At 40.9% G+C, this 14,261-nt stretch overlaps 1 protein-coding gene across 7 annotated transcripts in view; it reads right to left on the reverse strand.

Moving 5' to 3' along the window:
• The window catches only part of PJA2 (praja ring finger ubiquitin ligase 2), an 89,892-nt gene that overhangs the window by 15,551 nt on the left and 60,080 nt on the right, over positions 1 to 14,261 (reverse strand). For all 7 annotated transcript variants that reach the window (XM_043514892.1, XM_038402760.2, XM_043514894.1 and 4 more), the window contains 2 exons: positions 3,367 to 3,552; positions 943 to 1,054 (listed from right to left, as the gene is read on the reverse strand). In XM_043514892.1, the coding sequence (XP_043370827.1) occupies positions 943 to 1,054; positions 3,367 to 3,552 (298 nt within the window). The remainder of the gene's footprint in view (positions 1 to 942; positions 1,055 to 3,366; positions 3,553 to 14,261) is intronic.

Here is a 14,261-nt window from a genome sequence, read left to right on the forward strand (position 1 = left end):
TCTGGGTCTCCCCTCCCAGGGGAACCCCCAACCCTCTAAGATCATCTTGCCTCCGTGGCTACTGCCAGTCATCATCTAGCCCCCTCTCACTGGGGCAAACTGCAGTCTGTAATGGCCACTCATCATCGATAAGGGGGTTGGACCAGCTGCCTCTGCCTATCCCTGGGCTACACCTTTTTAGCCCCAGTACCTGCTTTGGGCCCCTAACAAGGTTGCCAGACTGGAGCTCCCCAGATCCTCTTGCCTTTCCCCAGCCCTGCTCTGCTTCAGGTACCCTTTTCTCCCAGGCAGCGAGGTCCTTCTGAGACTGACTCAGCTCCTGACTGACAGCCCTTTTATAGGCCCGCTGTGGCCTGATAGGGCATAACCCCAGCTGTGGCTGCTTCCCCAATTAGCCTAGTCTTTTTCCACTGGAGCAGGTTAACTGTCCCTCTACAGCCTTAAATACTGGTTTCTTTGAGAAACTGCCAGCTCCTGTGAACTCCTTTTTCCCTTAGATTTTTTTTCCCAGTGGAACCTTACCCACTAATTCTCTGATTTTCCTCAAGTATTCTTTTTTGAAGTCCATTGGCCTTATTCTGCTGCTCTCCATCGGATCATGAAATCTGTCATTTCATGATTACTTTCACCTAAGTGAATGATGCACTAAGAAATGATAACACACTAGCAAGTGCATCTAGCTCACTGTTTCATACTTGTTTAGATCAGCAGAGCTTACAAGTATAAAAAGTAGTAAAAATGTGTGTCATTAAAAAGTGAGCGGATATGAATTAATACACACAGGGACTATACAGTGGAACACACTGGTGCGTTACTATTCAAAACAAAAAGAAAACTGTCATCTTTAGGCTCCTTTAAGCTAGTCTGGTGACATGGTTTTAAGTCATTTTAATGTGTTCCGTTTTTATTTTTACACAGAAGTCAGAAACCGTATTTCAATACCTCCATGGCCTGTGCCAAACGCTCCTCCAGTGCCATATATGTGAGAAACTGAGGATCCACATAAGAAATGGCTTGAGCAACTCCTAGGCCATCACCAAATTCATCAAGTAGTCTGAAAACACCAAAAATGCAATATTAGGAAACAGAGCCACCATTTTAAGCGTAGCTTTAACAATATTCAATTGAAAAATTACTTGATCTGTCAGACAGAAACCAGACAAATCCTAATGAGAGAGACAAGGTGTGTGAGGTAATATCTTTTTACTAAACCAAAGATATTGGTTCAATAAAAAATATTGCCTCACCTTCTTTGTCTCTCTAATATCCTACGACTGACACAGCTACAACTATACTGCATACAAATCCCAGTGCATAAAAGCTGGGTTTGTATATGTCAATTAGAGGATGTTTGTGAATCAGGAGTGTGCCCATTTGAAAATTTTATGCTTCATGTCTGTGCACACAGATGTTCAGATAGACTAAACACAGTGTCTATACTTTTTCAGAAACATTTACATCTATTTTAAGTAAAGTTGTACACTCTGCAATGGAACAATCCCATATAAGGCTTCTGACACAATTTCTGCACTTATATCTGATGCTTTTCTATATTATGCTCATGAAAAATAAAAGAAATTTATTTTAGAGCTACTTTTTATAAATTCATCAGTATAATTTAGTGTCAACGCTTTGATATGAGCAGATATTGCAAGATGCAGGTATCAGCATTTGCTAGGTATAAGGGATATGCCTTCTGTTTTCTTATCACCTCTAAAAGATATTACCAATTTTTGTTTTCCAAAAAATTGAAACAAGACTTCGGGTTGTGCCTTTTAGGTCTTCATGATGCTAAGCCACACTCTGAAAGCTCTTGCTCCTCTCCCAACAAAAAAGTTTATTTCCTCTTTATTTTTCTACATTAGGAACTCAGGTCCTGTTTAGCCTGGAAGAGACTGTGATGTCACCACAACAATAAAAGTGAAAGGTGAACTATTGTAAAGGTAGGATTTGTAATTAGGCTGCTTAAAACTGTTTTTGGTCACACTTTTGAACTTAAACACCTAAAAATGTTGAATGTAGACTATTTTAAAAATTCAACATCCCACCTTTTCAATTAAGGGCTGAAAGTTAACACTGTACTTGGAAAACCAGACTTGATATTCCTAAGGTTAAAAAAAAAATGAAATGAAAACCAACACCCCTATTTTTGACACCAGATTCAGTTATCTGATAGATTTATATAGTTTAAAGCCAGAAGAAATCATTAGATCATCTAATCTGACTTCCTGTACATCACAGACCATGGAATTTCACCCAGGTACCCTTGTATTGAGCCCAATAAACTGTGTTTCACTAAACCATAACTTGTGTTTGACTGCTTTTCTGGAAAAAATGCTTTAGCTAGTCTCAGTTTAGCCTGCAAGAGATGGAGAATCCACCACTTCTGTTGGTACTTTGTTCTACTTGTTAATCGCCTTTATTGTGAGAAATTGGACACTAATTTTTAACTTGATTTTTTCTGGCTTCAGCTTCCAGCCATTGGTTCTTATAAAGCCTCTCTCTGCTAGATTAAACAGCTCTTTGGCACCCTCTGTTTTCTCCCCATAAAGCTACTAATGCACTGTCATCAAGTCACCTCTTACTCTCCTTTTGGATAACCTAAACAGATTGAACTCCTTAAGTCTCTCATTCTAAGGCATTTTCTCCAGCCCTCAAATTATTTTTGAGGCTCTTTTCTGCACTCTCTAATTTTTCAACTTTATTTTTAAAATGTGGATACCAGACTGTATGCAATATTCTAGTAATGGTCTTATGAATGGCATATGGAGGCAAAGTCATCTCCCTATTCCTACTGTAATTATCTTGGTATTTTGCAATATTTCTAAGTAATCTTAACACTGAAATGGAAAGAAACATGTAAAAATGATTTCTATGTAAAAATGAAAAGAGAAATAAGACAAGGTTTATAATGCAGACCTAAATCCCTATAATTGCAGAGGAGTAACTACAAAATAAAAACCTTTTACCAAGATCATATATCCTTCAACATTCAATTAGATGAATATTCTTATGTAATCAAAAATGCGTATAACAACATTTATATAGGGGCACTTATCAACCTGGAAATGAATCCAAAATTACATCCACAGGATCTCCAATTTGAAATTACCACGTGGTACATCAGAACCATCTTAAAATTTGAACCTGAGCAATATGACACAATGTCTTAGTCTTCTTGTTGGAAGAAACAGCATTTATTGCAAGTTAAGCCTGAAACTCCAGTATCATCGGCTTGTTTAAGCAGTAGAACAATGCTCAATTTTTGGCCTCCTAAATATAGCACGAAGTGCAAGATGACAGAAAAACTAACTACTAATATCATCTCACACAGAGAACCCATCACTTTTATGCACAGGTGTATACCTCCACTCCATATCTAGGTCTTCACTCATACTGGAGTCATCCTCAAGGTTGTTGTTCCCATCCAACATGAAAAATCCTGGATGCACAAAATGGCTAACTGGATCATTTTCCTCATCACTGCTACTTTCAATTTCTTCATGGTACTGCAGCCAAGGAATCTCTCCCTCCTCCAAAGAGGTCTGTTCCCTACAAACAAATATTAGAAAAGCTGTAACGTAAACAAAATAGGTACTAAAGTAAATATAAACAATGGAGGATACTTCTTTTACTCTTAAGGGCTGTAAATGCACCTTTCTCAGACTGAGGGTATGTCTTCACTACCAGCCAGATTGGCGGGCAGCAATTGATCCAGCAGAGATCAATTTATCGTGTCTAGTCTAGACGCGATAAATGGATCCCGAGCGCTCTCCTGTCGACTCCTGTACTCCAGCGCCACAAGAGGCGCAGGCAGAGTCGACGGGGAAGTGGCAGCAGTTGACTCACCGCGGTGGAGACACCACAGTAAGTCATCTAAGTACATCGACTTCAGCTATATTATTCACGTAGCTGAAGTTGCGTAACTTAGATCGTACCTCCCCACCCCCTCAGTATAGACCAGGGCTCAGAAGAACGAGACTCTGAATCCAATGTCAATGCCAAGATCCTAAGACAATAGCTCCGAGAGATATCACCTGGCCCATTCACCAAAAATCAGAGCCCCATGACAGCCATAATTCTGTGATCATGGAATTGGCTTTTCCTCAAGATGCCACAGAAATCAGCATTTTTACTGCAGAACTTGCTATGTTGTTGCAGCCAGAATCAGGCATTTGTCTCACTGTCCTGCCAGGGCCCAGTTTCCTGCTGAATTTTGCTATCAATCTTTCCCTACAAGAGGGCAGTTAACTGGATTACAGTGCATGCTCTTTGAAATGTTCCATGGAACCAGTAAGCAAGGGATTGGTGACCAAGAACAGGAGTCTAGCTTGCAACAGTGGAGCTAGAAAGCCAAAATTGTAGGCTGGCCAACTGGCCTGTCTGGAGAATAGCACTAAACTGTTCCATTTCCTTTGCTACTGTTAATATAAGGCAGGCAGAGAGATGCACTCCATTTTCTCACTGGCAGATTTGTATATGTTGTTGTATATAATAGGAATCTGGGGAAAAATTATAGGAAAATTATTATGATCTCAGGGAAAATCTCAAATTAATATTTTAAATTTACACTTTGATTGTTGCCCCAAAATTTGGACTTTTGTACAGGATCAACAATGGGGGAAAAAGGGGTACTCTGATCATAACCCTTTTGGACTGATTGTGTGAAGTCTAGACAGCATAATATACATTTTAAACAAAAAAAATTAAAATTGCACTGCCCAGCAAAGTACATATATCCAGTCATTGGTATACTGGACTGGAGTTAGGAGTCTACCTGGCTTTGCAACTGGACTTGCTGCATGACCATGAGCAAACTTTTTTTTTTTTTTGTCTCTATGCCTCAGACGTCCTTCACCTGGGATTAAAACCTGCCTACCTTAGCGGGGATATTATGGAATTAATTTGGGATATTTTTTTAAGTGATTTCAGATCAAAATTGGTATAGGAGAGTGAAATGTTATTTCACAAGGAGTTGGATACTAAGTCATTTAAGGTACAAATACATTTTAGTTTTTTTAGCATCTAATACCGTCTGTGTGTCATGCTCACTTTTGGTTTATCTTTTAAATACATTTTCATTCCTATTTTTACAATTGTTGATGGTGTTTCTCATCCCATATTTCAATCCAGAACCTGATTGAATAAGGTGCTTATCCTTGTAGAATTGAAATCTACTTTGGTGGACATGCAAAACCTACTAGCTATAGATATTAATTATACTAGAATATCAGTATACTATAGCTGTTCCATTGGCAAGTCACTTGCGAAAACAGGCAATACATTTAAATGATTCTGGAATCCAAATATTAAGTAGGAGTCAGATGGAGAGCAGAAGGAGATGGTACTCTACCAAGTTCCATCCACCATCAACCCAAGAACTACACACTCTTGTTGCCAAAATTAGATGCGTCACATAGTAAATTGAGAAGATGACCATAAGAGGACCATCCTTCTTTCTGGCATATTTTCATCACTAATGAAATACTTAAACTAACATTTAAATCAAGCAGCCCCAGAGTTAGCACACCAGATGAAGAAACGATACTCAGAATTCTCAGGTTTCAGAGTAGCAGCCGTGTTAGTCTGTATCTGCAAAAAGAAAAGGAGTACTTGTGGCACCTTAGAGACTAACAAAATTTATTTGAGCATAAGCTTTCGTGAGCTACAGAAAAGCTTATACTCAAATAAATGTGTTAGTCTCTAAGGTGCCACAAGTACTCCTTTTCTTTTTTCAGAATTCTCAGTGCTATTGTTTCAGGCTGCCTAGAGATCTAGGGAGGCAAAACTGCATGGGTTACACTCATTTTCAAGATTAAGTCTCTAGCCTTTAGAGTGGAGAAGCTAAACTTTTTTTAAATGAAAGCTTAGATTCTGGAAATCAAGATGGGGCCACTAGAGGAAAAGTAGCAGCTCTAACTGCTAGAAGCAAGCCCAATTAACAGCTGGCACACATCTCATCATAGTTTGGCACAAAGTAAAAGGAAAATCATTGGATTTAGCATCTGCTCACCCTCATTTTTTGTCACAAGCATATAGCCACTTGAGCTAACAGGTGCCAATTACTGGTCTCCTGATACTGTTTTATCTGCTACAAGATGGCTAAACATTGCATTTTAGGTTCTGGAGTGACTGCACCTTGATCATCATACTGATTCCTGATTTTTTTTATTCGAAAGATAGTGACAATTTGGAGGAAGTTCAGAGAAAAATCAACATAAGTGATCAGGAATTATTTAATTAGAATAGTACATAGGGATATAGCCAAGACTAAAGTGGTGAAATCAACAAAGCAAATTTTAGTCTGAATCTCAGGAAAAGCTTTTTTACATGAAAATTTAAACTGTGCAATAATCTCACAAGATAAGTGGTGGAAACCCTGCAACTTGAGACAACAGGTACTAGGCTGAACAATACATAACTAGTACACATAATATTGGGTACAATGTGGCATTGAGGTGGAGAGCAGGAGGTGGAGTTAAAGAAGAAGCTAATAAGAGTTAACATTTGCCAATTGTTACCACAGAGCTATCCCTAATGGCCTCTAAGGCCTTGCTTAGAGAAGAGAAATAGGTACAATTAATTTAGGCTTGAATAGAGACTGGAATGGATAAGTCATTACACAATAGTAAAACTATTTCTTTGTAGCTCACGAAATCTTATGCTCAAATAAATTTGTTAGTCTCTAAGGTGCCACAAGTACTCCTTTTCTTTTTGCGAATACAGACTAACACGGCTGCTACTCTGAAACCTGTCATTATGCAAGGCACTGAATTTAGCCGTATAGAGTGGAAATCTATCAACTTCATGAAAAAATTCGCACAGATACAGACAGACATCATCTTCCTCTCCAAATGCAAACAGATGGACATCATACCAAAAGGAATAAAGGTAAAAAATCCATTACAATCTACATACCACACAGACTATGCTGACAGCTTGTGCCACACACTCTCAAAGAAACTGCGGAACCACCTGATCAACATCCTCTACAGCCAACAGGGAAAGATTAAGAATGAGCTCTCAAAACTGGATACTCTCATAAAGAACCAACCTTCCACACAAACTTTCTCGTGGCTGGACTTTACAAAAACTAGACAAGCCATTTACAACACACACTTTGCTTCTCTACAAAAGAAAAAGGACACTAAGCTATCTAAATTACTACATGCCACAAGGGGCCACAACAGTGGTTCCCGTAACCCACCCAGCAATATTGTTAATCTATCCAACTATACTCTTAACCCAGCAGAAGAATCTGTCCTATCTCAGGGCCTCTCCTTTTGCCCCTTCACCCCCATGAACATGATACAGTTCTGTGGTGACCTAGAATCCTATTTTCAACGTCTCCGACTCAAGGAATATTTCCAACACACCTCTGAAAAACATATTAACCCACAGAGACCTTCCTACCAACACTACAAAAAGACGGATTCTGGGTGGACTCCTCCTGAAGGTCGAAACAGCATGGACTTCTACATAGAGTGCTTCCGCCGACGTGCATGGGCTGAAATTGTGGAAAAGCAGCATCACCTGCCCCATAACCTCAGCCGTGCAGAACACAATGCCTTCCACAGCCTTAGAAACAACTCTGACATCATAATCAAAAAGGCTGACAAAGGAGGTGCTATCGTCATCATGAATAGGTTGGAATATGAACAAGAGGCTACTAGGCAGCTCTCCAACATCACTTTCTACAAGCCATTACCCTCTGATCCCACTGAGAGTCACCAAAAGAAACTACAGCATTTGCTCAAGAAACTCCCTGAAAAAGCACAAGAACAAATCCGCACAGACACACGCCTAGAACCCCGACCTGGGGTATTCTATCTGCTACCCAAGATCCATAAACCTGGAAATCCTGGACGCCCCATCATCTCAGGCATTGGCACCCTCACAGCAGGATTGCCTGGCTATGTAGACTCCCTCCTCAGGCCCTACGCTACCAGCAATCCCAGCTAGCTTCAAGACACCACTGACTTCATGAGGAAACTACAATCCATCGGTGATCTTCCTAAAAACACTATCCTAGTCACTATGGATGTAGAAGCCCTCTACACTAACATTCCACACAAAGATGGACTACAAGCCGTCAGGAACAGTATCCCCGATAATGTCACGGCTAACCTGGTGGCTGAACTTTGTGACTTTGTCCTCACCCATAACTATTTCACATTTGGGGACAATGTATACCTTCAAATCAGCGGCACTGCGATGGGTACCCGCATGGCCCCACAGTATGCCAACATTTTTATGGCTGACTTAGAACAACGCTTCCTTAGCTCTCGTCTCCTAATGCCCCTACTCTACTTGCACTACATTGATGACATCATCATCTGGACCCATGGAAAAGAAGCCCTTGAGGAATTCCACCAGGATTTCAACAATTTCCATCCCACCATCAACCTCAGCCTGGACCAGTCCACACAAGAGATCCACTTCCTGGACACTACGGTGCTAATAGGCGATGGTCACATAAACACCACCCTGTATCGGAAACCTACTGACCGCTATTCCTACCTACATGCCTCTAGCTTTCATCCAGATCATACCACATGATCCATTGTCTACAGCCAAGCGCTACGATATAACCGCATTTGCTCCAACCCCTCAGACAGAGACAAACACCGACAAGATCTCTATCATGCATTCTTACAACTACAATACCCACCTGCTGAAGTGAAGAAACAGATTGACAGAGCCAGAAGAGTACCCAGAAGTCACCTACTACAGGACAGGCCCAACGAAGAAAATAACAGAACGCCACTAGCCATCACCTTCAGCCCACAACTAAAACCTCTCCAACGCATCATCAAGGATCTACAACCTATCCTGAAGGACGACCTATCACTCTCACAGATCTTGGGAGACAGGCCAGTCCTTGCTTACAGACAGCCCCCCAAACTGAAGCAAATACTCACCAGCAACCACACACCACACAGCAGAACCACTAACCCAGGAACCTATCCTTGCAACAAAGCCCGTTGCCAACTCTGTCCACATATCTATTCAGGGGACACCATCATAGGACCTAAGCGCATCAGCCACGCTATCAGAGGCTCGTTCACCTGCGCATCTACCAATGTGATATATGCCATCATGTGCCAGCAATGCCCCTCTGCCATGTACATTGGTCAAACTGGACAGTCTCTATGTAAAAGAATAAATGGACACAAATCAAATGTCAAGAAATATAACATTCAAAAACCAGTCGGAGAACACTTCAATCTCTCCGGTCACTCGATTACAGACCTGAGGGTGGCTATCCTTCAAGAAAAAAACTTCAAAAACAGACTCCAACGAGAGACTGCTGAATTGGAATTAATTTGCAAACTGGATACAATTAACTTAGGCTTGAATAGAGACTGGGAATGGATGAGTCATTACACAAAGTAAAACTATTTCCCCATGTTATTTCTACCCCCCACCCCACCCCCCACTGTTCCTCAGATGTTCTTGTCAACTGCTGGAAATGGCCCACCTTGATTATCACTACTAAAGGTTTTCTTCCTTTCTCCCACCCCCGCTGCTGGTGATGGCTCATCTTAAATGATCACTCTCCTTACAGTGTGTATGATAAAACCCATTGTTTCATGTTCTCTCTGTGTGTATATAAATCTCCCCACTGTATTTTCCACCAAATGCATCCGATGAAGTGAGCTGTAGCTCACGAAAGCTTATGCTCTAATAAATTTGTTAGTCTCTAAGGTGCCACAAGTACTCCTTTTCTTTTTGCGAATACAGACTAACACGGCTGCTATTCTTAAACCAAGTTAGTTCATCTGAAAACTCCATGTAACATGAATATACACACTCCTTCAGCTTGATTTTAGCAGGTTGAATTATAGGTGAAGTTGAGTTAAAAGGTGTAAAACTGCATCTACACTGGTGTAAAATGAGTTTTTCAATAAATTTGAACTAGCTCAATTGAAAGAAGCTTCATTTAGTTTAAGCTTGCTCAATTGAGAGAACACTTGCTCACTTTTTAAAAAGAATTGTAAGTTTTCAATTAATTTTTCACTGAAAGGGATACCAGGATTAAATCTGATAAATTACTGGGTCTCTAACTGAGAATAAAGTTGAATTAATATATTGACATCACCCATGTTACCATTTTTTCAGGTAAGATAGTCTTTAATAGCGTTTAAAAAAATTTAATTAAAAAGTTAGTGTTTGGCTCTAGACTGCTCACTTTCCCAGTCAGTAAGTGTCAAGGTCTGTAATTGCCATAATGGGCATTTTAAGGTGCTTCTGTAATGGAAAATTGAGGTTATGGGCCTCAAGGAATCCCCATCCCCAGAAATCAGAAATAACTCTGATTCCTTGCAAGAACATAGAAGGAGCCTGTCTATCTGCAGCAGAGAACAGATAGCAGGAGACAACTCAACTGCTGCAAATGTTGTGCCTCTCCTGGAATCTCAGCAACTATCAGACGTTGAATAGGACTCAGTATGCTACATTACTGGGGTAGGGACAGGAAGATACTCCAATATTGCCATGATGGGCTCAGTACAAGTACCTGAATAGGAGAGAACAGGCACCAACAAAACCCCTGAGATGTCACCTGCCTATAGTCCCCTTCCCCACACTGGGCACTAACTCCTCTCATATACTACAGAGATGACAAAAGTATAAGAACTTATAAAGAAATGAACAAGTTACAACATGTGGAAAGGGCTAGCTCTGCCCAGCATAATCATCCGTGATCTGATTTTCTCCAATCCCTCCCTCCTATTGCATTCAGGGTTGTCCTGACTTCTCACTGCAATCTAGTGGTCCCTTTCAACTGTAAAAGGCAGAGTGAGATAAAACAGCTTCTCCCACCTCAGTTATACTCCCTCTCAAAAGGATGGTGGTGCTACATCCATGTCTGACAGAAGTAGGGATAGGCAAGGAATGCTGGGTAAATACAGCCTATAGCTTTACTCACCACACACTACACTTCAAACAGGCTGCCTCACTACAGTGAAAAACTGGGGTAACCGTGTTTGTAGCAGAAGAGAGAGAGCAGTTCATGTTCAAATTCATGTATCTGGGGGGTAGGCTGCAACTCTCCATAATCTTGCAGAGGCTATAACATTCTGACAGAGTTGTTAGTGCCCAGTGAGATGTCTGGCAAGAGCAGGGATTCTCAAACTGGGGGTCGGGACCCTCAGGGGGTCGTGAGCTGTCAGTCTCCACCCCCAAACCCCACTTTGCCTCCAGCATTTATAATGGTGTTAAATATATTAAAAAGCATTTTTAATTTATTAGGGAGGTCGCACTCAGAGGCTTGCTGTGTGAAAGGGGTCACCAGTACAAAAGTTTGAGAACCACTGGGCAAGAGGGAAGAGGGCAGAAGAGAAATATTGCTGCAGGTGCCCAGTCCCCTTTCCCCTCATTACTCAGTATATTTTGCATTTGCTGTCTCCCAGCAATACAGGGTTTCAAGTATTTGGGAGTGTAAACCTGCCTTCTGCTGCCTTCAATTGCTGTTCACAGACCTATATGGACTTCCCCTATAGGGGCAGCAGGTGTGCTTTCTCCCGCTGCAATTAGGTGAGTCTAGGGGGCCTTCAATCCCAGGTTTGCCCCCCACACACACTTTTTTTTTAAATAAAGTGGCAGCCACACTGGCCCTGACCCACTTTTTTGTGTGTGCTGCAGATCAAGGAATTGTTGAGGGTAACTGCCCTGTAAAGACGGTACTGTATACTGTCCTTAGAAAATACGATTTTCACTTCTGACACACTGCAAGAGTCTCAGCTTCTTGGCTACGTAATGCAGAATTGCATGATTTCTGAAGAGAATGCAAAAATCTCTTTTTCAATTGTTTTACGGTTCAGACAGAAAGGATAAAAGCACTTATGTCTATATTTTTATTCCAATTTAGAAAAAATCCAACATATGAAAAGGATGAATCACACTAAATCTCAGCAGTTGTTTGCAACAGGTTACTACCACTGCTCCGATACTAGTTAAGCAACACTTTTATTCATTCACCAAGTGTGAAGGCAAAGGCCTTGAAGAGACCACCACTAATAATAGGACTATGGGTATTGTGTGGCTATTGTACACAACACTGTTGACCAACATGACAAGCCACAGACACTGCTTTGATGAAAAGCAAAATTCAGGTGGTAAATTTACCATGCCAGAATGCTTGCACTGTGCTGGCCACAAGCCATCTTTTACAACACAGCGATGGAACTCTAGTGCTTGTCAGAAAGGAAAGCTATTTTTAAAAGATTAGATATATTCAGATGATTCTTCTATTTAATATAGCAAATACAGAAAAATGTATTCCCTTGGGTAGTACATGATCATAATTCAATCAGTCTGTTGATGCCACTGACCTCAAGATTGCAATTTGAATGGCTTGAATGACAGAAAAAAAAACCCAAAGCAAGTCTTGTGCAGCTTTTTGGTCAACAAGGTAACTGAATGCACACTACAGTGAATGTCCTAGGTAAAATTACCTAGTTTTTCTTTAATCCATTTCCTTCTCCATTGCATAATGAATGACCTTTCTAGCACTGCCTTGAATGCTTACTGATCTTCCAATTATGACAACCCAAAGAAAGCCTATGGCACATTGGGAAGACAACATTCTATATTTTTGGCCAGACTTTGTAAGTTAAAAGAGAAGAAAAAAAACAGTAAATGCTCAAATTTTGTTTTGGTTTTCGATCCAGATTTAACATATTTTAGACAAATACACAAGAAATGCCCTGCCCTGCATAGAACATAAAAGACAGTTTCATTGTCATTCATGAGATATTTGTGTTTTTATCAAAAAAACTTTTTCTCTCTCTGCCCAGGCCACCAATAACCCCAAAGAGAAAAATCACAGCTTTATTTAAGAGATTGTATATTAGACTCCTCCTTAAACTAAATATCCACCCTAGGGTACACTTCCCTTGCAACTTTCAAATTTCACACACTTTCAACACCTTTAGTTCTTGATTCATAGAACAACATAATATTCAGGTTGGAAGACACCTTGGGAGGTCATCTAGTCTAATCCCCTGCTCAAAGCAGGACCAACACCAACTAAATCATCCTAGCCAAGGCTTTGTCAAGCCTAGGTAACCCATTCCAGTGCTTCACCACCCTCCTAGTGAAATAGTGTTTACTAATATCCAACCTAGACCTCCCCCACTGCAACTTGAGACCATTGTTTCTTGTTCTGCCATCTGCCACCAATGAGAACAGCCGAGCTCCATCCTCTTTGGAACCTCTTCAGGTAGTTGAAGGCTGCTATCAAATCCCCCCTCACTCTTCTCTTCTGAAGACTAAATAACCCCAGTGCCCTCAGCCTCTCCTCATAAATCATGTGCCCCAGTCCCCTAATCATTTTCGTTGATCTCCCCTGGGCTCTCTCCAATTTGGCCACACCCCTTCTGTAGTCGGGGGACCAAACTGGAAGCAATACTCCAGGTGCGGCTTCACCATGCCTAATAGAGGGGAATAATCACTTCCCTCAATCGGCTGGCAATGATCTTACTGATACAGCCCAACATGCCATTGGCCTTCTTGGCAACAAGAGCACACTGTTGACTCATATCCAGCTTCTCATCCACTGTAATCCCCAGGTCCTTTTCTGCAGAACTGCTGCTTAGCCAGTCGGTCCCCAGCCTGTAGCGGTGCATGGGATTCTTCCTAAGTGCAGAACTCTGCACTTGTCCTTGTTGAACCTCATCAGATTTCTTTTGGCCCAATCCTCCAATTTGTCTAGGTCACTCTTGACCCTATCCCTGCCCTCCAGCATATCTACCTCTCCACATTTTAGTATCATCTGCAAACTTGCTGAGGGTGCAATTAATCCCATCATCCAGATTAGTGATAAAGATGTTGAACAAAACTGGCCCCAGGACCAACCCATGCTTGATACCGGCTGCCAACTAGATATCGAGCTGTTGACCACTAACCGTTGAGCCTGACAATCTAGCCAGCTTTCTACTACCTTATAGTCCATTCATCCAATCCATACTTCTTTAACTTGCTAGCAAGAATATTGTGGTAGACCGTATCAAAAACTTTGTTAAAATCAAGATATATCACATCCAATTAATAGAAAACGTCCTATAACACCATTAGGGGATGAAAATAAAATAATTAAGTAGAATTAAAGTGGACATATGTTCCTAATCTGATACAGTATCTCTGCTATTTACTTCCTCTTTCTGGATTTAGAGCCAATATTTATTAATACCAAATATCCCTACATTTCACTCTGCTCTAATCTCTCCAAATTGCCTCAGAGTGTTACTCTCTGTTTA

The sequence above is a fragment of the Dermochelys coriacea genome, chromosome 5 (genome assembly GCF_009764565.3).
Source record: "Dermochelys coriacea isolate rDerCor1 chromosome 5, rDerCor1.pri.v4, whole genome shotgun sequence".
NCBI classification, from domain to species: domain Eukaryota; kingdom Metazoa; phylum Chordata; order Testudines; family Dermochelyidae; genus Dermochelys; species Dermochelys coriacea.